Here is a 23321-nt window from a genome sequence, read left to right on the forward strand (position 1 = left end):
CTTATGAACAGAATGATGATATGAGCTTCCTACACCAACATTAAAATAACACTAAAGAACGCTTGATTTCCAACATAAACTCTTTTTTAAAGAGCTTTTTTATGTTTCCACAGTAGACAAACCAGTGGCAGTCTTGCTGTGTGCATCAGTTTTTCAACATTACATGAGCAGTTTGGGAGGTAAGAATTTCCGAATTGGAAATGGAAGTTGGAAATTCAGAGTTTTCCATTTGTCATGAATACAGCACTAGAACCTATCCTGGCCTTAAAATGGCTAAAACATTATTGCTTACTGTTTTATGTTAAAGTAATGTGAAATCCAGCCTGTGAACTATGTTCTTTAAGTGTGAGAAATGTTAATACATTATGAGAAAAAACATCACTTTCTACCACTTGGCTTGCTCAGCTGAATCTCTTGGGTGCCCTCTGGTGGTTGCAAAGCTCAAAGCTCAAAGTTCCCCTCCTACTTCAGTGCGAGGATAATGGTGTGTGTGTTGTCAGCTGTGAAAATGGCTAAAGCCAGTGCCTTAGTTAAATCAAAGACTTTTGGCTTTAATTTTGGCCTGTTCCTCTATGTATTTTGTATTTTAGAAAACTAGTAATACTCTCTCTTACAGTCCTCCGAGTTCTAGATATTAGCAGAGTAAGTGTGAAGTTCCAAGACAGTCTAACTGAATTACAGTGAAACAGGCAGCAATATATCTCATGTTTCGGTAACTATGTGGAATAACTGCGGTGTTTGCCAGTGGCCATGCTGCCATAGGAACCCAGGAGGTGTGGTCATGTAAAGCGGCTGTGTAAAGAGGCTCTTGGGAAGCACCTGAGAAGTAGGATAGTGTCCCACAGTGGTCTGGAGAGGAGTAGCACTTCCACAAGCTCAAAGGTGAACAGCGAAGTGATCAGAACCTGGTAAAAGACTCCAAAGGGTACAACTTGGTGAGGGTCAACAGCAGAGCTATAGTGGCATGGCTCAGCAGTAAGGCCTGGTTGGAAGATGCCTGGATGGTGGCCAGCATTGAGGACCTGCCTGGTGGTGAGGTGTGGCAGACTGATGGTGTTGACCATGGGCCTCCAGCAAAGCTGGCTGCTTCCTGAGGAGTGGATAGGTCAGCTGGTGCCAGCTTCAAGAACAAAGTAGTCATGTCATCATGTGAAGCAAGCAAAGCTAAATGGACCTGTTTTTGCTTTTATGCATAGCAAAGACACAAACTGAGATTCCAAAACTGGATTTGAGGGTTGGCAATATCACAGTGACGGCTGGAGAAACATTCCACTACAAACTGGCAACTGACGTGAAATTGTAAAGAGAGTGACTTGCCGTCTTTTAATTACCTACATATATAAAATTTGTTCATAATCGGCTGAATTCAGTTGTTTTTCACTACATTCGGTATCCGAGTTCAGATCTGTAGGTGTTTCATTTGAGTGGAACTGAACATTAACAGGTTTAATGCAGACCATCAACATCCTCAACAAGCTGTTAGAGACACTCTGACACCATCCTGTACCTGGAGCTTCATTGGGTTAGGGTTGGGTTAGGATTAGGGCCAGGCTGAGGTTTAGGATTAGGGCCAGAGTGAGGGTTAGAATTAGGTTTTGGGTTGATTTTAAGTTTAGATTTACGATTTGGGCCAGGGTGAGGATTAGGTCTTGGGTTGAGGTTAAGGTTAGGGTTAGGTTTAGGGCCAGGGTGAGGTTTAAGATTAGGTTTTGGGTGGAGGTTAAGGTTTGGATTAGGGCCAGAGTGAGGGTTAAGATTAGGTTTTGGGTGGAGGTTAAGGTTTGAATTAGGGCCAGAGTGAGGGTTAGGATTAGGTTTTGGGTTGAGATTAAGGTTTGGATTAGGGCCAGAGTGAGGATTAAGATTAGGTTTTGGGTGGAGGTTAAGGTTTGAATTAGGGCCAGAGTGAGGGTTAAGATTAGGTTTTGGGTGGTGGTTAAGGTTTGGATTAGGGCCAGAGTGAGGATTAGGATTAGGTTTTGGGTTGAGATTAAGGTTTGAATTAGGGCCAGAGTGAGGGTTAGGATTAGGTTTTGGGTGGAGGTTAGGCTTAGAGTTAGGATTAGGGCCAGGGTGACGATTAGTAGTTGGTAAGCTTGGTCAGGTTAGGTTTTGCATAATGGAAGTGACTTATTATCAACACATCTACCCCATTTACTATTAAAATATTAAAATCCACTTTGACAGTGCGGTAAGTTTTAAAAGTGGATAGCTTTTACCCTCTGATTATTTGAAACAGGCAAATGTGTGTATCTATGTCCAGTTCTAAGAAATATCATGAGCCACAATCTACAACACTTTTTCATAACTATTAATCAAACAGTAAAGCTCTTGCACACACTAGAACTAGTTTGAGGTTGACAGTCTTCACACATGCCATGCACACCGAGAATTAGGACAACAAGAAAATACAGGAAACACAACACAAAGTGGCCAGTGCAGAACCTAGCACATCAAGATTGCATACGTATAGGAAATGCTATGTGGTTGCACTCATACATCAGTCGTGACAGGAAGTGGGGTTGCGTTAGTAAGAAACTGAGCTGGCAGATCAGTCAAGGGTTTGCATGCAACCTTGTACACCTGCAGCCAAGGAAGAACACTGCTTGTCATGAAGAGCTGAGCTCAAGCTGATTTGGACCCCATCAAAATAAACAGGTAAGTTTGTTAGCTATGATGGATTAAGGAGTTTGTAGCTTTATCTAGTGTATGTGTCATGTTCCATTGGCAAATAAAAATGCAAATAAACAAATGCAAGTAATTTTGCTTGTTTAATGGAGTGACCTACCAATGCAATTCCAATCGATGAACCTGCAGTCTCAAAATTATTGACATTAGTCATTTTGATTAGGTTTAAGATTTCACTTGCCAAGATATAATGACTAACGTGATGACTTATAAGTAGATATGTCAGAGATCCAATCCTGGATATCAGTATCAGGCCAAAATAGCAGAAAATATTAAAGGTGAGATAAAAGCGATTAAAAAAAATTAATCTTAACCAACTGTGCAACAAATCTACCTTGAAATAGCACCACTGACACCATTGCGTAGTCCTTCCTGTGAGGTTTACAGATTGACTGAGTAGTTTCAGCATCATAGCCCACTTTCAGATCATCATCATAACTGAAGTTCTTTAATTAATAATAGCTAATCTTTAAAATGTTTTTAAAGAAACATTATTGGATTGCTATAGGCCTGCACGGCTATAGGCCTGTTTCCATGGCAGGGGCAGTGGTTACATGCCACCTCTACACTTCATACAAACTTTAAGTGAACTTGGCATTGTCAAGTCAATGGGCCTCATTCACCATATCTCCCTAAGCTTGTTCTTAAATGTGTTCTTGTGAAAGGTTCTAAGAAAAAGTCTACTTCAGACTCATGACATGTTCTTAAACCACAGATATGTTCACACCTCTGTTGCTCTTCAGTGTGTGTAGATTCTGTTCTTACCTAAAAACAAATTCCAAATAAGAAAACACTGGTGAATGTCGGAGTCTTTGTGGAAACTGTGTGTGTTTTAAGAAGAAATTTCTTCTTAGGAATGGTTGGTGAATGAGGCCCATTGAGATTTGTGTGGCATCTTCTAATCTCTGAGATTTCTTCCCAGTGCTTAAGGCCTGTGTTTAACTTGCAAGTTCATAGCAAATGAATTGAGTTAACTCAATTTTAAGTCAACTGGCAAATCATTTTCTGTATATTACTAGACGTTTCAAGAGACACACTGAGGAGTCTATACAGGACTGTGGGTGAGTGACAAACCACAGGAAGACAAAGCCACACAGCAAATTGCACAGAGCAGTAAAGGAGAGATGGTGTCTGCCCTGTGACCCACCAAATATTTTGCAAAGTGAGATAAGACAATGTGGCAAAAAGATCTAAGCTTTTTAACATTCTGTTCTTTTAATTAACAAACACAACAGTACATCATGATAAAAGAATGGTTAGGTTTAGGGCCAAGCATAACAAGCATAAGCCTATATTAGTGAGAATGTGGGGGAAAAAAAGAATAAAATAACACGTGTGTTCTGTGTTTAGACGTTTAAAATTTGAAATCTGATAAGATTTCATGGCACGTAATAGAAATTCAAAGAATGTAAATTTCATATAGTACCGTTTATAGATCATTTTGCCAAACTGGGTCAAAGTCATAGTTGAAAAAATTTAATTGACTTGGACTTTTTTGCTTTGAGTGATCCTATACTTTAAATATGTTGATTTTATTAGAACAAATGATGGAACGTTCCATTTTGTCACTGAAACAAATAAAAAATGTTTTGGTAGTGAGTGCTTTCCTTGTGACTACTTTAGCCAAATATGAGCAGAACTCAAAAATGATGACCAGTATATGACTAGCAAATACAGCTTTTATGTACACACATAAACTCCTTTAATAAACATTTACTTCAAAACAATGGGATTTACCTACTCACCACATGGTCATGAGGGATGCAGGCCCTGCTCTAAAATGCAGGGCATGGCTAAAATAAGGCTCCATCTGCAGTAAAAGATTTCAAATTTACTTAAAGGTTTCAAAAAGACTATATAAAAGTATTCAGTCACCCATCCAAATCACTGAATTCAGGTGTTCCAGTCACTTCCATGGCCACAGGTGTATAAAGCCGAGCCCCTAGGCCTGCAGACTGCTTCTACAGACATTAGTGAAAGAATGGGTCACTCTCAGGAGCTCAGTGAATTCCAGCGTGGTGCCGGGATTGGATACCACCTGTGCAACAAGTCCAATCGTGAAATTTCCTCACTACTAAATATTCCACAGTCAACTGTCAGTGGGATTATAACAAAGTGGAAGCGATTGGGAACGACAGCAGCTCAGCCACGAAGTGGACGGCCATGTAAAATGACAGAGCAGTCAGCAGATGCTGAGGCGCATAGTGCACAGAGGTCACCAACTTCATGTGGCCTTTAGATCAGCTCAAGAACAGCATAGAGAGCTTCATGGAATGGGTTTCCATGGCTGAACAGTTGCATCCAAGCCTTACATCACCAAACGCAATGCAAAGCGTCAAATGCAGTGGTGTAAGAGCCACTGGACTCTAGAGCAGTGGAGACGTGTTCTCTGGAGTGACAAGTCACGCTTCTCCATCTGTAAATCTGATGGATGAGTCTGGGTTTGTCGGTTGCCAGGAGACGGTACTTGTCTGACTGCATTGTGCTGAGTGTAAAGTTTGGTGGAGGGGGGATGATGGTGTGGGTTTGTTTTTCAGGAGTTGGGCTCGGCCCCTTACTTCCAGTGAAAAGAACTCTTAAAGTTAAAGCCAGTTTGGTGTGGAAGAACTTGACCGGCCTGCACAGAGTCCTGACCTCAACCTGACAGAACACCTTTGGGATGAATCAGAGTGCAGACTGCGAGCCAGGCCTTCTCGTCCAACATCAGCGTCTGACCTCACAAATGTGCTTCTGGAAGAACGGTCAAAAATCCTTAAACACACTCCTAACCTTGTGGAAAGCCTTCCCAGAAGAGTTGAAGCTGTTGTAGCTGCAAAGGGTGAGCCGACATCATGTTGAACCCTATGGATTAAGAATGGGATGTCACCCAAGTTCATGTGTGTGTGAAGGCAGATGAGCCAATACTTTTGGCAATATAGTGTGCATAAATATGGATGCTGCATCCAGATCTATCCTAAATTAGCTCTCTCTCACAGTGTGATGTGATGTTTTTAGCTGTGTGGCCCATCCTGTGGGCTTAACAGAGTATTTTTCTGCACTACAGCCCACCTTTAGATGATCATCTTAAGTGAAATGTTTATATTTAAATAAAGAAAAGAAAAAAAAGAAAACTATTAGACTGGTATTGGTATTGGACCATGGTCAAGATTACAAAATCACTATCAAATGAGAAAAAGTGATATCACGCCAGACACATCATATACAACGTCTGAAACAGGAATGCAATGCCAAAACTTTGGAACAGAAGTATCTTAACAAACAACAGCACTTTATAGTTTATGCTTTTAATATTCATACTTTACCATGTCTGTATTTTCAAACCTATCACAAGCTGAATGTATATTGTTGGATATCTAATTGCCTACATTAAAATGGCAGTAAAATAATGTTGCATGTTTTTTTCCACTTGCTGTGTGTGTGCTCTTAGCTGGGATGGAGTTCATTCGTGAGATCCTGCTCAAAGCTTTAGAAGACCTGGATGAAGCAGACCTGGAGAGATTTCAGTGGCATCTTCAGCAACCTAATCTCCCAGGATTCGCTCCAATACCCAAAGCCCGTCTGAAAGGCAATCTATTCAATATAGTGGACAGGATGTGTCAAAGCTACAAGGACAGTGGTGTTCTTGAAATTGCAGTGGTGATCCTGAAGAAAATGAACCAGAATAATCTTGCTGAGAAACTCGAGACTACAATGGGGAGAAACAAAGCTCTTTCCAATGGTATGTTTCAAGTTTTAACAATATTACTGTAAATTAATCTTTGTTAACTTCCTAATGGCACTTAAATAGCAGAGTGCTTTAATAAATGATGTTCTGTTTGTCAGGTATTCATCGGTCTTCAAATACATTTCTTGCAAAATTTACATTCTACATAGTTTTCCTATATTTCTATATGAAATATTATTTTTGTATGAAGCTACCTAATGCATTCAAACAAAAAAGCAAAAATATTACACATATTATGTTTATAGTGGGGATGAAGAGGTGCTGGGTCTGTATGGTGTCAAAGACAGAAATGCTGAAGGTCAGATGGTTGTAGATTTTGCAAAGAGAATGGAAATGGCTGTGGTGAACATGTATTTTCAGAAGCGGGAAGAACACAGGGTGACATACAAGAGTGGAGAGGTGCACACAGGTGGATTATATCCTTAGCAGGAGATGCCACCTAAAGGAGATTGGAGATTGTAAAGTGGTACCAGGGGAAAGTGTAGCAAGGCAGCATAGGGTGGTTGTCTGTAGAATGAGATTAGAAACAAAGAAGAGGAAGAGAATGAAGACAGAGCCAAAGATTAGATGGTGGAAGCTGAAGGAGGAGGATGATTGCAGGCAGTTCAGGGAAAAATTGCATCAGGCCCTTGGGGGCAGTGAGGAGCTACCTGAGGACTGGGAAACTACAGCTAAGTTGGTGAGAGAAACTGGCAAAAATGTGTTGGGTGTTTCGTCTGGTTAGAGGAAAGAAGACAAGGAAAGTTGGTGGTGGAATGAGGAAGTCTAGGAGAGTATTCAGAAGAAGAAGGCAGCTAAGAAAAAGTGGGATAACCAGAGAGATGAAGGAAGTAGGCAGGAGTTCTGTGAGGCTAGTCGCATAGCAAAAAGAATGGTGGCAAAGGCAAAGGCTCAGGCCTATAATGAGCTGCATGAGAGGCTGGACAGTAGGAGTAAAGGACTTTCGTTTGGCTAAACAGAGAGATAGAGCTGGAAAGGATGTACAGCAGGTTAGGCTGATAAAGGATAGAGAGGGAAATGTACTAGTGAGTGAACAGAGAGTGATGAGTAGATGGAAGGAGTACTTTGAAGAACTAATGAATGAGGAAAACGAGAGAGAGAGGAGGACAACGGGGGAGAGATAGTGGATCAGGAAGTCCAGAGAATTAGTAAGGAGGAAGTGAGTGCAGCTTTAAAAAGGATGAAGAATGGAAAGGCAGTTGGTCCAGATGACATACCTGTGGAGGTATGGAGATGTTTAGGAGAGAAGGCAGTGGACTTTTTAACCAGGTTGTTTAACAAAATCCTGGAGAGTGAGAGGATGCCTGATGAGTGGAGAAGCAGTGTACTGGTCCCCATTTTTAAGAACAAGGGTGATGTGCAGAGCTGCAGTAACTACAGAGGTATAAAGTTGATGAGCCACACCATGAAGGTATGGGAAAGAGTTGTTGAAGCAAGGCTAAGGCGAGAGGTTCAAATCAGTGAGCAGCAGTTTGGTTTAATGCCCAGAAAGAGCACCACAGATGCAATTCTTGCATTGAGAGTGTTGGTAGAGAAGTACAGAGAAGGTCAGAAGGAGCTACATTGTGTCTTTGTGGATCTAGAGAAGGCAGATGATAGGGTGCCAAGACAGGAACTGTGGTACTGTATGAGGAAGTCAGGTGTAGCTGAAAAGTATGTTAGGCTGATGCAGGACATGTATGAGGATAGTGAGACAGTGGTAAGGTGTGCAGTTGGAGTGACAAATGGTTTCATGGTGAAGGTGGGGTTACATCAGGGATCAGCTTTGAGCCCCTTCTTGTTTGCAATGGTGATGGAAAGGTTGACAGATGAGGTCAGGAGACAGGAGGCTCCATGGACCATGATGTTTACAGATGACATTGTAAACTGTGGTGAGAGTAGAGAGCAGGTGGAAGAGAATCTGGAGAGGTGGAGGTTTACACTGGAGAGGAGAGCAATGAAGGTCAGTAGAGACAAGACGGAATACATGTGTGTGAATGAGAGGGAGGCAGGTGGAAAGATGAAGATGCAAGGAGTAGAGGTCGTAAAGGTGGATGACTTCAAATATCTTGGGTCAACCATCCAGAGCAATGGACAGTGCAAAAAAGAGGTGAGGAAGAGGGTGCAGGCAGGATGGAGTGGGTGGAGATGGATGTCAGGGCTGATGTGTGACAGAAGGATAGCAGCAAGAGTGAAAGGGAAGGTTTACAAGACAGTAGAGCGTCCTGCTATGATGTATGTTTTGGAGACTGTGGCTCTGTCTAAAAGACAGGAGGCTGAGCTGGAGGTGGCGGAGCTGAAGATGCTGAGATTTTCATTGGGAGTCACAAGGATGGACAAGATTAGAAATGAGCAGATCAGAGGGACAGTGAAGGTGGAGCAGTTTGGAGATAAAGCCAGAGAGGCCAGGTTGAGATGGTTTGGACATGTGTTGAGGAGGAATAGTGGATATATTGGGCAAAGAATGTTGGAGATGGAGCTGCCGGGTAGAAGGAGAAGAGGTAGACCTCAGAGAAGGTTTATGGATGTAGTGAAGGTGGATGTGGAGATGGTTGGTGTAAAAGTAGAGGAGGCAGTGGATAGGGCAAGATGGAGGCAGATGATCCGCTGTGGCGACCCCTAAAGGGAGCAGCCGAAAGAAGAAGATGTTTATACACTGTATATATTTAGCTCTGTTCAATCATTCTACTAATATTATTTAAAATTCTGGGTGTGTTTTAGAACCAAATAGGGCAAATATATATAATATATAATATTTATAATATATACAAATATTAAAGTAATTACATGTCCTTTTATTTAAATAATCATCTAAAATAATTTGTTTATTATTTGTACCTCTTTAGCAAAGAAACCTGAGACTGTACAGGATAAATCGAAAAACATACAGAAGACAAAATGTGAATCAATCCCTGAAGGGCCTTCACTGGACAAGCCTTCCACATTTGTGAACAAGACATTCGCAGATCTCTACATTGTAAAGGGAGTCACAGGTGGGGTCTACACTGAGCATGAAGTTCGGCAGATTGAAGTACTGTTTAGAGCCACTGCAGGAAAACCCACTATCAAAAGCAGTAATATTTTCAAAGCATGTCCTGAGGACAGGGCACCAGTTTATATTTTAAAAAGGCTCAATTTAGAGCTTTTTAGATTCTAAAGAAGAACTATTAGACTGGTATTGGTATTGGACCATGGTCAAGATTTCCAGACACATTTTGGCGTGGTTGGTTAGTGTAGTGGGAAACACCTCTGCCTTCTACACTGTAGACTGGGGTTCAATCTCCACCTGGGCAAACACCCACCACAAGTTACACAGGCAAGACTCCTAAAACTGCCTTTGCCTGCCTGTGTAACAATAATCAAATTGTAAGTCGCTCTGGACAAGATCGTCTGCCAAATACAGTTAATGTAAATTTATGCAAAATCTCAAACATTAATGAAATTTCAAAACTTTGGAATAGAAGCATCTTAGTGAACGACAGCACTTTATAATTTATGCTTTTAATATTCATACTTTACCATGTCTGTTCATTATCAAACCTATCACAAGCTGAATGTATATTGTTGGATATCTAATTGCTTACATTAAAATGACAGTAAAATAATGTTGCATGTTTTTTTCCACTTGCTGTGTGTGTGCTCTTAGCTGGGATGGAGTTCATTCGTGAGATCCTGCTCAAAGCTTTAGAAGACCTGGATGAAGCAGACCTGAAGAGATTTCAGTGGTATCTTCAGCAACCTAATCTCCCAAGATTCGCTCCAATACCCAAAGCCCGTCTGAAAGGCAATCTATTCAATATAGTGGACAGGATGTGTCAAAGCTACAAGGACAGTGGTGCTCTTGAAATTGCAGTGGTGATCCTGAAGAAAATGAGCCAAAATAATCTTGCTGAGAAACTTGAGACTACAGTGGGGATAAATAAAGCTATTTTCAATGGTATGCTTTAAGCTTTAACAACATTACTGTAATTGAATGTTTGTTAAGTTTCTAATGGCACTTTATTGAAAGATGTCCTTTTGGTTTCACATAATCAGTCTTCAAAATTATTTTTGCTAAATTTAGGTTCTACATAGTTTTCCAAATATTTTTATATGAAGTATTAATTTTACATGAAGCTACATAATACATTCAAATACAAAAATATAATGTATATATTACTGTAATTATTTAGCTCTTTTCTAGGATTATTTGTACTATTCTAGATCTAGTAATATTAAAAAGTTTAGATGTGTTTTTGGGCCAAATAGGGCAAATATTAAAAATACTAAAGTAATAAAAGAACATGAAGCACACTTTTTTAAAATCTAACCTTGAACCGAAGTAAAACTAGAATAGGAAAATAAGCATTCGGGACCATTACGTGGTTTTATCTGAAGGTTCATCTACAATAATTTGTTTATTATTTCTACCTCTTTAGCAAAGAAACCTAAAACTGTACAGGAGAAACTGAAAAACATACTGAAGACAAAATATGAGTCAATCCATGAAGGGCCTTCACTGGACAAGCCTTCCACATACCTCAACATGATTTTTACAGATCTCTACATTGTAAAGGGAGGTACAGGTGGGGTTTACACTGAGCATGAAATTCAGCAAATTGAGGGACTGTTCAGAGGCACTGCAGGAAAACCCACTGTCAAAAGCAGTGATATTTTCAAAGCATGTCCTGAGGACAGGACACCAGTCAGGAAAGTGCTGACGCTGGGAATCGCTGGTGTGGGAAAGACAGTCTTGGTGAATAAGATTATTTTAGATTGGGCAGAAGACAAAGCTAATCACGACATTGACTACATCTTCCCTCTCGCTTTCCGCAACCTGAATTTGATGACTGGGAACTACAGCCTAATGCAGCTGCTCAGTCAACATTTTGAATTTTTGAATTCCAAGAGCACCTTTGATGACAGTAAAGTGCTGTTTATCTTCGACGGGCTCGATGAGAGCCGACTTCCTTTGGATTTTGCTAAGAACGAGCTTGTCTGTGATGTACAGAAAGACACGACACTGGATGCATTGATCACTAACCTCATCAGGGGAGAGCTGCTTCCTCATGCTCTGGTCTGGGTCACATCTCGCCCGGCAGCTGCCAGTCGTGTCCCTCATGCGTATTTCAACCAAATCACAGAAATCCAGGGTTTTTCAGACAAACAGAAGGTGGAGTACTTCAGGAAGACAATCAGAGATAAGGATACAGCCAGCAAAGTCATCTCCCACATGAAGACATCAAGAAGTATCCACATTATGTGCCATATACCAGTTTTTTGCTGGATCTTTGCCACTGTGGTGCAAACAATGCTTTGCCAACGCGACCATCATGAGATCCCAACCACTTTGACAGGGATGTACGCAAGCTTCCTTATTTATCAGACCAGACAGATGGATATAAAGTACCATAAAACAGACAAAATCGTGTTGAAACTGGGAAGACTGGCATTCCTCCAACTGCAAAGTGGGAATCTAATATTCTACAAAGAGGACCTAAGAGAATGCGGCATTGACATCAACGAGGCCTCTGTGTATTCTGGCGTCTGCACACAGATTTTTCGGCAGGACAGGACAATGCAGGAAAAGAGATGCTTCAGCTTTGTGCATCTCAGCATTCAAGAGTTCCTGGCTGCTGTTTATGTGTTTCATGCACACAGAAATTACAAGAGGAATCCTGTCCTACAAAGTTTGGCAGGGAAGTTCAAATGGATTTTCCAACACACTCTGCTCGATCTACACAAGACCGCAGTGAACAAGGCTTTGGAGAGTAAAAATGGCCACCTTGACCTCTTTCTCCGCTTCCTGCTGGGTCTTTCTCTCAAGTCCAATCAGGACCATGTCAGAGATCTCCTGCCAGAAATCAAGGAAAGTGAAGACCATGTCAAAGAGACGATCAAGCACCTCAAAGAGAAAATCAGAGCAAACATCTCGCCTGAGAGAAGCATCAATCTTTTCTACTGCCTGAACGAGCTAAAAGATGACTCACTTGTGGAAGAAGTTCAGAGCTACGTGAGGCAGGGAAGTCTTGCATCTGAGGAGCTGTCACCTCCACAGTGGTCTGCTCTTGTATTTCTATTGCTGACTTCAGAGGACACCCAGAAGCTGTTTGACTTGAAGAAATACACACAAACAGATAAAGGGTTGAGGAGACTACTGCCTGTTGTTGGATATTCTGCCCAGTCTTTGTAAGTAAGCTTCGGTTGCCCACTAAATTACCAATTCTTGTCTCTTGATGTAAGAAGAACAAGCCAATGATGAACAAAAGCTAAGATAGCAAGGATAACTGAGATAGCAAGACCATTTATTCATCAATGTGTTAGGTCATTTGGCCATGCCAGCATTACTTGGATGCACATCCAGCAGTAAAATGAATAAGACCCTTCTTTACAGTCTTCTAACAATCTTGTTATCTTTGGGGTCGATTTGACCATTTTTCCTTCATATTTAATGAACTTTACTACTGTAATGGAGACAACTGGGTAAACACACAGCTAACATGATATGTTTTCAATGTCTTGTACACATTTTGTATGCATCAGTATTCTCTGGGTTCAATCTGACTCCAGGCTGTTTTAGCTCTATACAAAATGAGAAATATCAACATTTTCACACATTTGATTTGGTTGTTATGGATTACATTGAGTAATATAAGATGCAATTTCACAGTCTTCACTTTCACAAGTATGGTCTAAGCTAAGATAACCATACATGTAGTAGTGTAAGAACCACATTACTTGGGGGAGGGGAAAACATAATTTCCACTGGAACGTAGACATTTTCTAGAGGTTTAAATTGCTGGGGTCAAATTGACCACATAAATCAAGGATTTTAGTAAATTTAAAGATAACTGGAGACTAAAGACAACCATTTATGCTCATCAGAGACAATTTATTAGGACGATGCTCATAGTTCTCAGACATGTCTGATAAGTAAATTTAAAGTCATGGATTATTAGATGTTTGACAATATTATCACACTGTACAGATCCTGATCCTCTTCTTCTTCTTTGTTTACTGGATGACACCTGATTACATATGAATTATCAATTATTGAATACATGAACAAGTTTTACTTTTCTAACAGACTGGACCGATGCAACCTCACTAACGCAAGCTGTGAAGGAATTGCCTCTGTAATATCCTCAAAGTCGTCATATTTGCGGTGCCTGGATCTCAGTGACAATAATCTGCAGGATTCTGGAGTAAATAAGCTTGCTGCCGGTCTCAAGGATCCACATTGTAAGCTGGAGACATTGAGGTAGATACCTGCACTGGTCTGCAATGTTCTGTTAACTGGGAAAATGAAATAATTTCTGAGGACTTTAATACATATTTTTAGTGTTCAGCTTTCAAGACTACGTTTCTTCCTGCAGGTTATCTGGCTGCTTAGTCACAGATGAAGGGTGTTCTTCTCTGGCTTCAGCCCTGAAATCCAATCCCTTGCACCTGAAAGAGCTTGATCTGAGTTACAATAACCCAGGAGATGCCGGAGTGCAGTTGCTGAATGATAGACGTGATGATCCAAAGTGTAAACTTGAAAAGCTCAAGTAAGTTGATTCCTTCCTTCCCCAGTACTTTTTACATTGCTTACAACATATTTGTAATGCTCATCGGTTGGGGTCCTGTTTCATAGGGTTTCCCATTTTTAGGGTTTGGAATAAATTATAACCTCCTCCTTACCAACATACCACTTCTTCCAGCCCCTTCTACCCCTGCACATACCATTACACACATTAAAGAAATTACATAAGAATAATTAAATAGTAAGTCTACTTACTTACTGGTCCTGCATTCCTTCGCTAGCACTTCACCACAAACCACAGATCTTTTTCATGTATGGTGCTGAAAATATGCTTAAAGTTTAGCAATCGATCAAGACCTCACCGCAAAGAAATTCATAATAAAACATTAGCTTGTCTTCCATGGCCTGTAGGTGGAGCCATTCAGCAGAGCTTGCATGCACTTGTCTAAACCCGTTCTCTGTGTTTGGGATGCAATGTGTCTTGTAGCACCACTGTCACATCCCAATCCCCAGGTTTAGAACCCCTGTTATGGGTTACGCTTCACTCAGGCACACAGTTTGATTTTTCATCATATTGTCTATTTCACCGGGGATCCTTTATTGAATATTTAAATGTGAGTATGCATTTGGGACTAAAGACACGAAAGATGCGGCGTCTTTTCAAATGGTGATTTGTCAGCTGCAATGCCATTAATTTTCATGATGTGTAAAATCATCCACGATGCGATTAATATGTACATTCAAATTTGGCCATACATATGGCCCTGTGTTTGAGTTCAATTTTCAGTAATTTTACATATTTGTTTATTGTATTTATGTTTTATTTTGCTTACAGTTTTGACTATTGTGGACCTTTGAGAATGCTGACTGGCCCCCGGAAATGTGAGCAGTTACTTGTTTACTTGTTTAGAATGCATACAGTAATATGTTTTTTTACATTAGTTCTGCATAAAATCAAATTCGAATGTTGAGTGTTTGTTCATAATTTAAATCTGTAGTATATCATATACATAAAGTGCCATCCATTAGATTTCAGTGAGCAGTTAAACCCAACACACATAACAAAAACATAATTGAAGTGAAGTTTTTGAAGATTAGCTTGATTGCGTCTTAGCAGATCTTTGGAATTTCATGTTCTTTACCTCAAAAGAGGGTCAAATTCCACCAAATGGATGAAAAGATTGGACAGAATGCCTAGGAAAATGCTCATAACTGAAAGACTTCATGATGAACACATCATGAAAAGGTCTAAAAAGGACTCAAAAGGTCTTGAATTCTAATAAGAAGTTAATTTTTAATGTAAAATGGGTATATTTGAATGTTTTTAAGAGCATTTTTGGAGCTATATTACTTTGTAGATTTCAAGAAGTACAGCACACAATATGGCATATGGTCAGAAAGCTGAACTGTTTTAGAATTTCTGGTACGTTAACCTTAAAATATATGGACCCTTCTTTTTTCACCTGTTCTCTCCTGCCAGATGCCTGTGAGCTCACACTGGACCCAACCACAGTGCACCAGCACCTTTCTCTTTCAGAGGGTAACAAGAAGGTAACATGGGAGGAAGAAGAACAGAAGCATCCCAAGCACTCAAACAGGTTCAAATTCAAGGAGCAGGTTCTTTGCAGAGAGGCTCTGTCCAGACGGAGTTACTGGGAGGTTGGCTGGAGTGGAGAGGGAGTTCATATTGGAGTGGCTTATAAGCAAATACGGCGAGAAGGACAAGGGGAAGACTGCTGGCTGGGACACAATGAAGAGTCCTGGAAACTTTACTGCTCTCACGACAGTTATACTGCTTGGCACTGTAAGAAAAGCATATACATGTCTGTTCACTGCTCTACAATAATTGGAGTGTTTCTGGACTGGGAGGCCGGAACATTGTCCTTCTATAACGTCTCCCCTGACACTAAAGCACTGGAACACCTGCACACATTCTGTGCTACATTCACAGAACCCTTACATCCTGGTTTTCGTGTGTTACACTCCTCAGCATGGCTGGATCGCATCTAAAAGCTGGGTGTGTGTGAATATCTGTAATTCTGTCAATTAACAGGAATCTGTCAAGTTGGTTACTTTTTCTGGCCTGCAATTAATTAATTCTAGAAATGTCCAGTGTGACAGTTGTCATAAAAAGAAAGTAGCTTTGGCCCTGAGAAATGAAAAAGTAGAAATGCTGGGATGGAAGAAGGCGGATGCAAATCAAGGATTTGTTGCCAGAAATCATCACACAAAACTTGAGAACCAACAACAGTTAAAATCCAGCACTTAACAATCTAAATACCAACGGTCAAATCCAGGCACAAAAACCAGGAAAGTAGTCAAAACAACATTCAATCACAAAACTGAGTCTCTGTGCAGTGCAGGTGGATGTATGTATATATATATATAGTTTCAGTTCACATGGCCGGCAGTAAGTCAGACTCGTTCCCAGTGAGAGTTGGACTCCATCAGGGCTAACACACTCCAGCCACATGAGGTCTAGCACTGTCCTGCATAAGGAGGAACCCAGGGCCAACTGTACCAGCATATGGTCTCACAAGGGGTCTGAGGATCTCATCTCGGTACCTAATGGCAGTCAGGCTACCTCTGGCGAGCACATGGAGGGCTGTGCGGCCCTCCAAAGAAATGCCACCCCACACCATTACTGACCCACTGCCAAACCAGTCATGCTGAAGGATGTTGCAGGCAGCAGATCGCTCTCCACTGCGTCTCCAGACTCGGTCACGTCTGTCACATGTGCTCAGTGTGAACCTGCTTTCCTCTGTGAAGAGCACAGGGCGCCAGTGGTGAATTTGCCAATCCTGGTGTTCTCTGGCAAATGCCAAGCGTTCTGCACGGTGTTGGGCTGTGCGCACAAACCCCATCTGTGGACGTCGGACCCTCATACCATCCTCATGGAGTCAGTTTCTAACCGTTTGTGCAGACACATGCACATTTGTGGCCTGCTGGAGGTCATTCTGCAGGGCTCTGGCAGTGCTCCCCCTGTTCCTCCTTGCACAAAGGTGGAGGTAGTGGTCCTGCTGCTGGGTTGTTGCCCTCCTACACGTCTCCTGGTGTACTGGCCTGTCTCCTGGTAGCACCTCCAGCCTCTGGACTCTACGCTGACAGACACAGCAAACCTTCTTGCCACAGTTGGCATTGATGTGCCATCCTGGATGAGCTGCACTACCTGAGCCACTTGTGTGGGTTGTAGAGTCCGTCTCCTGCTACCACGAGTGTGAAAGCACCACCAACATTCAAAAGTGATCAAAACATCAGCCAGAAAGCAGAAAGGTACTGAGAAGTGGTCTGTGGTCCCCACCTGCAGAACCACTCCTTTATTGAGTGTGTCTTGCTAATTGCCAATAATTTCCACCTGTTGTCTGTTCCATTTGCACAACAGCTGAATAGCAAATTGATTGTCAATGTTGCTTCCTAATGGTCAGTTTGATTTCACAGAAGTTTGATTTACTTGGAGTTATACTGTGTTGTTTAAGTGTTCCCTTTGTTTTTTTGAGCAGTGTATATATATATATATATATATATATATATATATATATATATATATATATATATATATTTGCATGTTTATATGCTTGAAACGCTGTGGAGCCTTGATAGTCCCATACAGCATTTGGTAATGCTTTCTTTTAAGGTCTGCTTCTTAACAATTTTTAACTGTTCAAATCAAATCAAATTTATTTGTAGCACTTTTTACAGCTGATGTTGTCACAAAGCAGCTCCACAGAATTCCAGTAAAGACAAAGTTTTAATAAGAATGTAAAACCCCCAGGTGAGCAAGCCAGGGGTGACAGTGGCAAGGAGAACCTCCCTCAGAGCTGAGGAAGAAACCTTGGGAGGAACCAAGGCTGACCAGGGGGGACCCATCCTCCTCTGGTCAAACTACCTACAGGTGATTATACTACTAATATTAATAGCAGTAGCATTAGTAGTAATGATAGCTAGGAGTCTATGAAAACTTCAATATTGGGTGGGCAGCTATTCCAAGGCATGTGGTGGTAGCTGGGGTGTGGGCAGCTGGTCTGAAGCAGGTAGCAGGAGAGCTCGACAAACAGCAATCCATCAGTGTCCGGCCAGACAAGTGTGCAGTTTACGCGGAAAAAGGCAGGGAGATGGAATTAGCAAGCAAGTAATAATGCAATCATAATTAGGAACATAACATCTGTAAGCAAGCTTAGAAATGTGTTATAAATGTATTTGCATAATGTGGTAAAAGGGTCTTCTGTAAATTAACTATTAAACGTTTGTTGAGGAATTATTGCTAATTATTATTGATTAATTGTCTTTTGGTTCAAAATGTACTTGTAATGTCTTTGTATGACATGTAAATAAAAGAAATATGGACAAGTAGATATTATTAAAGATATTTTAATAGTTTTTATTATTTTTGCACAGTGTTTGTAGGTAATTTGTGTATTTTTGCAAGCTCTTCCTTTAAAAATCTCACTGATCATATGGCTGATGAACAACATTAGTGTTGACCCTATCATTGGGAGATTTGATTAGGAGGCCTTGCTCTCTCTGGAAATGCTCATGTCTCCAAGTGCGGGGTGATGGTCACAGTGGGTGCTGGAGCCTATCCCAGCAGTAATTGGCCTGACCTTGGATTATGTACACCAGATCGAGAGATGCTTCTCTCTGATTCCATGTCCCACTCTCCTGAAGCCCCAACCAGCAACAGGGAGAAACTTGATGAGTATTAATCCAATAAAATATTTGGTGACACTTTATTTTGAGAGGCCATTTCTAAACGAAACACTCAACAGGCTTTCAGTAACTGTGAAAACCATATGAGGTTTAGGACTAGGTTTTGGGTTGCGGTTCAGGTTAGGGTTAGGATTAGGGCCAGGGTGAGGGTTAGGATACAATCAATTGTTTCTGAAATATTCATTTTGAAAAATTATCTAATGACAATGTTTCATTAGCTCAGTTATTTGGCTAGTTAGCTTTTACACTCAAGACTGTCATGTCTGTAAATATATTATCTGATAATCTGCTCTCTTAAAAATACTGACATCAGGTCTGTCATTCATAAACATTTTACGTTTTGGATCTTTTGGCCCTATTTTAATGCCATTGGATATATTTTTGCTGTTAACGCTACGTCTTTTTTAACATAAATATTCCACGCTACTGCCATTAGCATCTCCCCACGCTTTTCTTATCATAATCAACATTAATGGGCATTTTCAGCTGAAATCTATCTTAACCTGAAATCACACACGTGCTGGGTAAAAAACTTGGGAGAGCCACTGAAACAAAAATAAATCAGTCCAAACAAACACATTAAGCACATAATATCATCAGAACGGTTACAAAGTCAGCACAGATTAAAAGTGTGCAAATAAAAAGACAAGGTTTAAGTTTACTTGATAGTTTTTTGGTGTTATGGTCAGTGTCAGGAAGCAGAATAACCAAAACAAGAGGGACATCCAGAAAGAAACCAAGAACTGGTCCAAGACAGCATAAAATACAAACCAATCCAACCAAAGAAGGGCAAATATGAAAGAAAAACATAAAAACAGGTTAAACATAGAATTTTTTTTTTCTTTTTGATCCCACAACCGGGGAAATTCCACCTCCGCATTTAACCCATCCGTGAAGTGAAACACCACATACACACTAGTGTATACACACACACACTAGGGGGCAGTGAGCACAGTTGCCCGGAGCGGTGGGCAGCCCTATCTATGGCGCCCGGGGAGCAGTTGGGGGTTAGGTGTCTTGCTCAAGGACACCTCAGTCATGGACTGTCGGCCCTGGGGATCGAACCATCAACCTTTCGGTCACAGGGCCGGCTCCCTAACCTCCAGCCCAAACAAAGTCAGACAAAAGGTGCACAGTACACAGTGGACGGAGTTGGACATGCTTTGCAATGACTAAATTCTGGTAAGAAGGAGCTCTAGAATGAATGTCATTGGTAGACAGTGGTAGGTGGAGAGTCATGTGATCTCCCACTGACTCATGGGAGTTGGATTCCTCTAGGCAGTCCATGGATTCAAGTGATCCTGCAAGAGAACAGGCAGAGGAGGCATGACAATAGCTCACCAATAAACCAACGTTTTTCCTCTTCCAGGCTTGTAAATCATACTGTCATTTCTGCAAGTATAATAGGGGTATGTTAAAAAAATTACCACTAGAGGTCAGTATACACAAATCAGCAAACAAGCTGGAACAGGTGTACCTGTTAAAATGGCTAATGAGTGCAGGCACAAGATAGGTGGACCTAATAAACTGGCAACTCAGTGTATAGTACTGTATTTAGAGACAGAACGTTAGAAAGTGAGAATTCAAAATAAAATAGGGTTTAACATTCAGTCTGCAGCAGTACTACTTTCCATAGCATTCCATTTTCTGAGGCATTGTCATATGTTTTAAAATAATAGATACACATAGATATACTATATGGTCAAAAGTGGGAGGACTGCCCTTCTTATTGTTAAGTTTAGGTATTTCAGCCCCACTTATTGTGACTATGGGTATAAAATTAATCACATAGACATGTAGTCTTGATAGACAAACACTGGCAGCCGACTGGGTCATACTGAAGAGCTCAGTGATTTTTAAATGTGGTACTGTCATAGGACTCCGCAAGACACTGTAAGAGGTCTGCCACGAGTCACTTTGGGAAATTTCTGCCCTGCTAAATCTGCTCCTGTCAACTGTAAGTGTTGTTATTGTAAAATGGAAGCATCAGGGAGGAACAACAGCTCAGTCATGAAGTGATATTCCTTAGAGTGGGGCTGGTGAGTGCTAAAGCATGTAGTGAATTAAAATGGCCAACAACATCAGCACAAGGACTGTGCATCAGGAGCTTCATGAAGTGGGTTTTCTTAGCCAAGCAGCTGCACAGAAGCCTAAGATCACTATGCACAATGCCAAGAGACAGCTGGAGTGGTGTAAAACATGCTGCCACTGGACTCTGTAGGAGTGGAAACATTCTCTGGGGTGACGAATCACACTTTACTATCTGGCAGTCTGAATCTGCATTTGGCAAATGCCAGGAGAACTTTACCTACCATAATGCATAGTATTAATTATAAAGTTTGGTGGAGGAGGGATAATGGGCTGTTTTTAGGGTTTGGGCCCCTAATTAATGAAGTGCACTGTTCTGCAGCATACAAAGACATTTTAGACAATCACATGCTTCCAACTTTGTGGCAACACTTTGGTGAAGTCCCTTTCCTGTTCCAGAAGGACAGTGCCCCTGTGCAAAAAGTGATGTCCATAAAAACATGATTTGATGAGTTTGGTCGGAAACAACTCCAATGGTCTGCACAGAATTTGGACCTCAACCAATAAGTACTTTTAAGAATTAGAACATTTACTGTGATCCAGGCCATCTTGTCCAATATCAATGCCTGACCTCACAAATGCTCTTTTTACAGAATGGGCACAAAGTCTCCTAGAGACACTACACAATTTTGTGGAAAGTCTTCCCAGAGGAGCGAAGACTGTAATAGCCGCAAAGGTGGGGAAACTCCATATTAATGCCAGTTTTGGTTGTCTACCAAGCTCATATAGGTGTGACGATCATATACTGATGTCCACATACTTTTGGCCATATAGTGTATGACCCTCTGGGCAAATTGCTGCCCTCTTCAGGTTAATCCATTAACTGACTCTAGATTGTAAATGTTTGTTGACAATTTTTATTGTCCATATTATCACTAATGCTGAATAACTGTTTTAGCCCTAAACTATAAATAAATTTAATAAAAAAACAAACAGCTCAACAGTACCTAATTAACAGTAATTAGGGCAGCAGGAGTCTCAATTTGGAGGATCTCACTGTATTCAGTAAGTCTTTGTCAATAAACAAACCATTAATAAATACATTTTAGTTACAAATAATGCTACAAAACGTTAACACATATGACAGGAAGGATGATCCTTTAAAATTCAATACAGAGCAAGATTTGCATTTAAATATAATTAATAATTAACGGATAAAAGTTCAGTAAAATTTGAAATTTTAAAGTAGAACACATCTTATTTGACGTGTCTCTTAAGTTAGCTAGTTGTAGCATTTTGTACTTAGTAGATTTAAGGGACATCATATTTGGTATATTCATGGCCTGATTAACTATATTCAGCTAGAAATGTCAAACATGATGATATCATAGCAAATAGCTTTTGTTAAATATTACTGAATCAATATATCATGTGATTGCTTGCTTTCCTCAACAGCCTCAAAGTTAAATCTTAAATCTCCTTCACTGCTTACCTAGAAGAAGAGCTACACTCACATGTTTGCTTTATTGGCACCTATTGCTCTGCTAGCTTCACCCCAGAGACTCCCAACAACAAAGCACTGGTCAACCTGCTTACTCTGAAGAGAAACAACTACTCACATGTGTTCTACAGCTTCCATTTGGCTGAAAAGTTCTTCGGATCATTGGGAGACCATAAAAACGTAGCCATTTGGCTGAAAATTTCAAATTTCTCTGGACCACTGGGAGACCATAAAAACTGGGTTTCAAAAATATATGATACAAATACAGGAAATAGTATATATTTTTTTTTTGTTAAAAAAAAGAAAAACTTTGGTGCACTTATGTTCTAAAGTGTTTTGCAATTTAAAACAGCATTTTGCTTTGAATTCTGGGAAAATATTTACAGTACTGGAAGATTAAACTCTATCAAACATGCTAATGTATAACTAATAATTTAAAACAATACTAAAGTAAAAACCTGGAATCAAGACCGGGTGTACGGAATCACTGCAGCTTGAAAAAACATATCATTGCAATGGAATGTGGTGCATTTACGTTCCCCAACTAAAGGTACTAAAGACGTACCCTTCAACAAACAGAGAGGTAAGAACTAGTGTTGCACTGAAATGCATAGGTTTATTCTAAAATGCAATTGTGAGGACTGTCATCCAATAAAGGCTACATAATACTGATGAGAGAGCCTCCTGCACTAAACCACTCATGGGAGGTGAAGACGATGCTGCCAGTTCCTTATAAAGATGCGACACTAAAGAAGCAACCAGAGATACAAACAAACCACCAGTCGGGGCTGGACAAGGGTCAGCCAAGAAGCTTCTGGATTTAAGAATACTGCTGGTCAAAATGATGTACCGCTGTGTGGTCACCTGGATTCTCATTTCTGGTAAGTCCTGACCTGCATACAAGAATATGTAAAGAATGAAGTCTAAGACTGCAAACTATCTTCAATGGCTTCGTGGAGGCTGTAGAGCTGCTAGCTGTGCACTGAAAGACTGCAGATGCAGCTAATAGTAGAATGGAGAAGTGCAGCTGATTGCATTAGTCAGACAAACCCAAGAACCTGATCTCTGATCATCTATAATCAGCCAGAGAACCTTTAAGTTCAATGATACTTTATTAATCCCACCTCCTCATTTAACCCATCCGTGAAGTGAAACCCCACACACACACTAGGGGGCAGTGAGCACACTTG

General features: G+C 40.7%; 1 protein-coding gene across 2 annotated transcripts; it reads left to right on the top strand.

Annotated features, from left to right (window-relative positions):
* The first annotated feature begins 2551 nt into the window (after window positions 1–2551).
* Window positions 2552–16316, top strand: LOC108411223 (protein NLRC3-like). Of its 2 annotated transcripts, none has more exons than XM_037543187.1 (9): window positions 2552–2658; window positions 6116–6406; window positions 9238–9384; window positions 10038–10328; window positions 10810–12559; window positions 13458–13631; window positions 13747–13920; window positions 14731–14777; window positions 15376–16316. In XM_037543187.1, the coding sequence occupies exons 2-9, from the start codon at window positions 6121–6123 to the stop codon at window positions 15903–15905; spliced, it is 3399 nt and encodes a 1132-aa protein (XP_037399084.1). In that variant the 5' UTR covers window positions 2552–2658; window positions 6116–6120; the 3' UTR covers window positions 15906–16316. The 2 variants fall into 2 exon arrangements, with proteins under 2 accessions (XP_037399084.1, XP_037399085.1); XM_037543188.1 differs by lacking the exon at window positions 2552–2658 and adding an exon at window positions 5488–5506.
* The last annotated feature ends 7005 nt before the right edge of the window (window positions 16317–23321 follow it).

This window comes from Pygocentrus nattereri, chromosome 12 (genome assembly GCF_015220715.1).
Source record: "Pygocentrus nattereri isolate fPygNat1 chromosome 12, fPygNat1.pri, whole genome shotgun sequence".
Taxonomy (NCBI): Eukaryota; Metazoa; Chordata; class Actinopteri; order Characiformes; family Serrasalmidae; genus Pygocentrus; species Pygocentrus nattereri.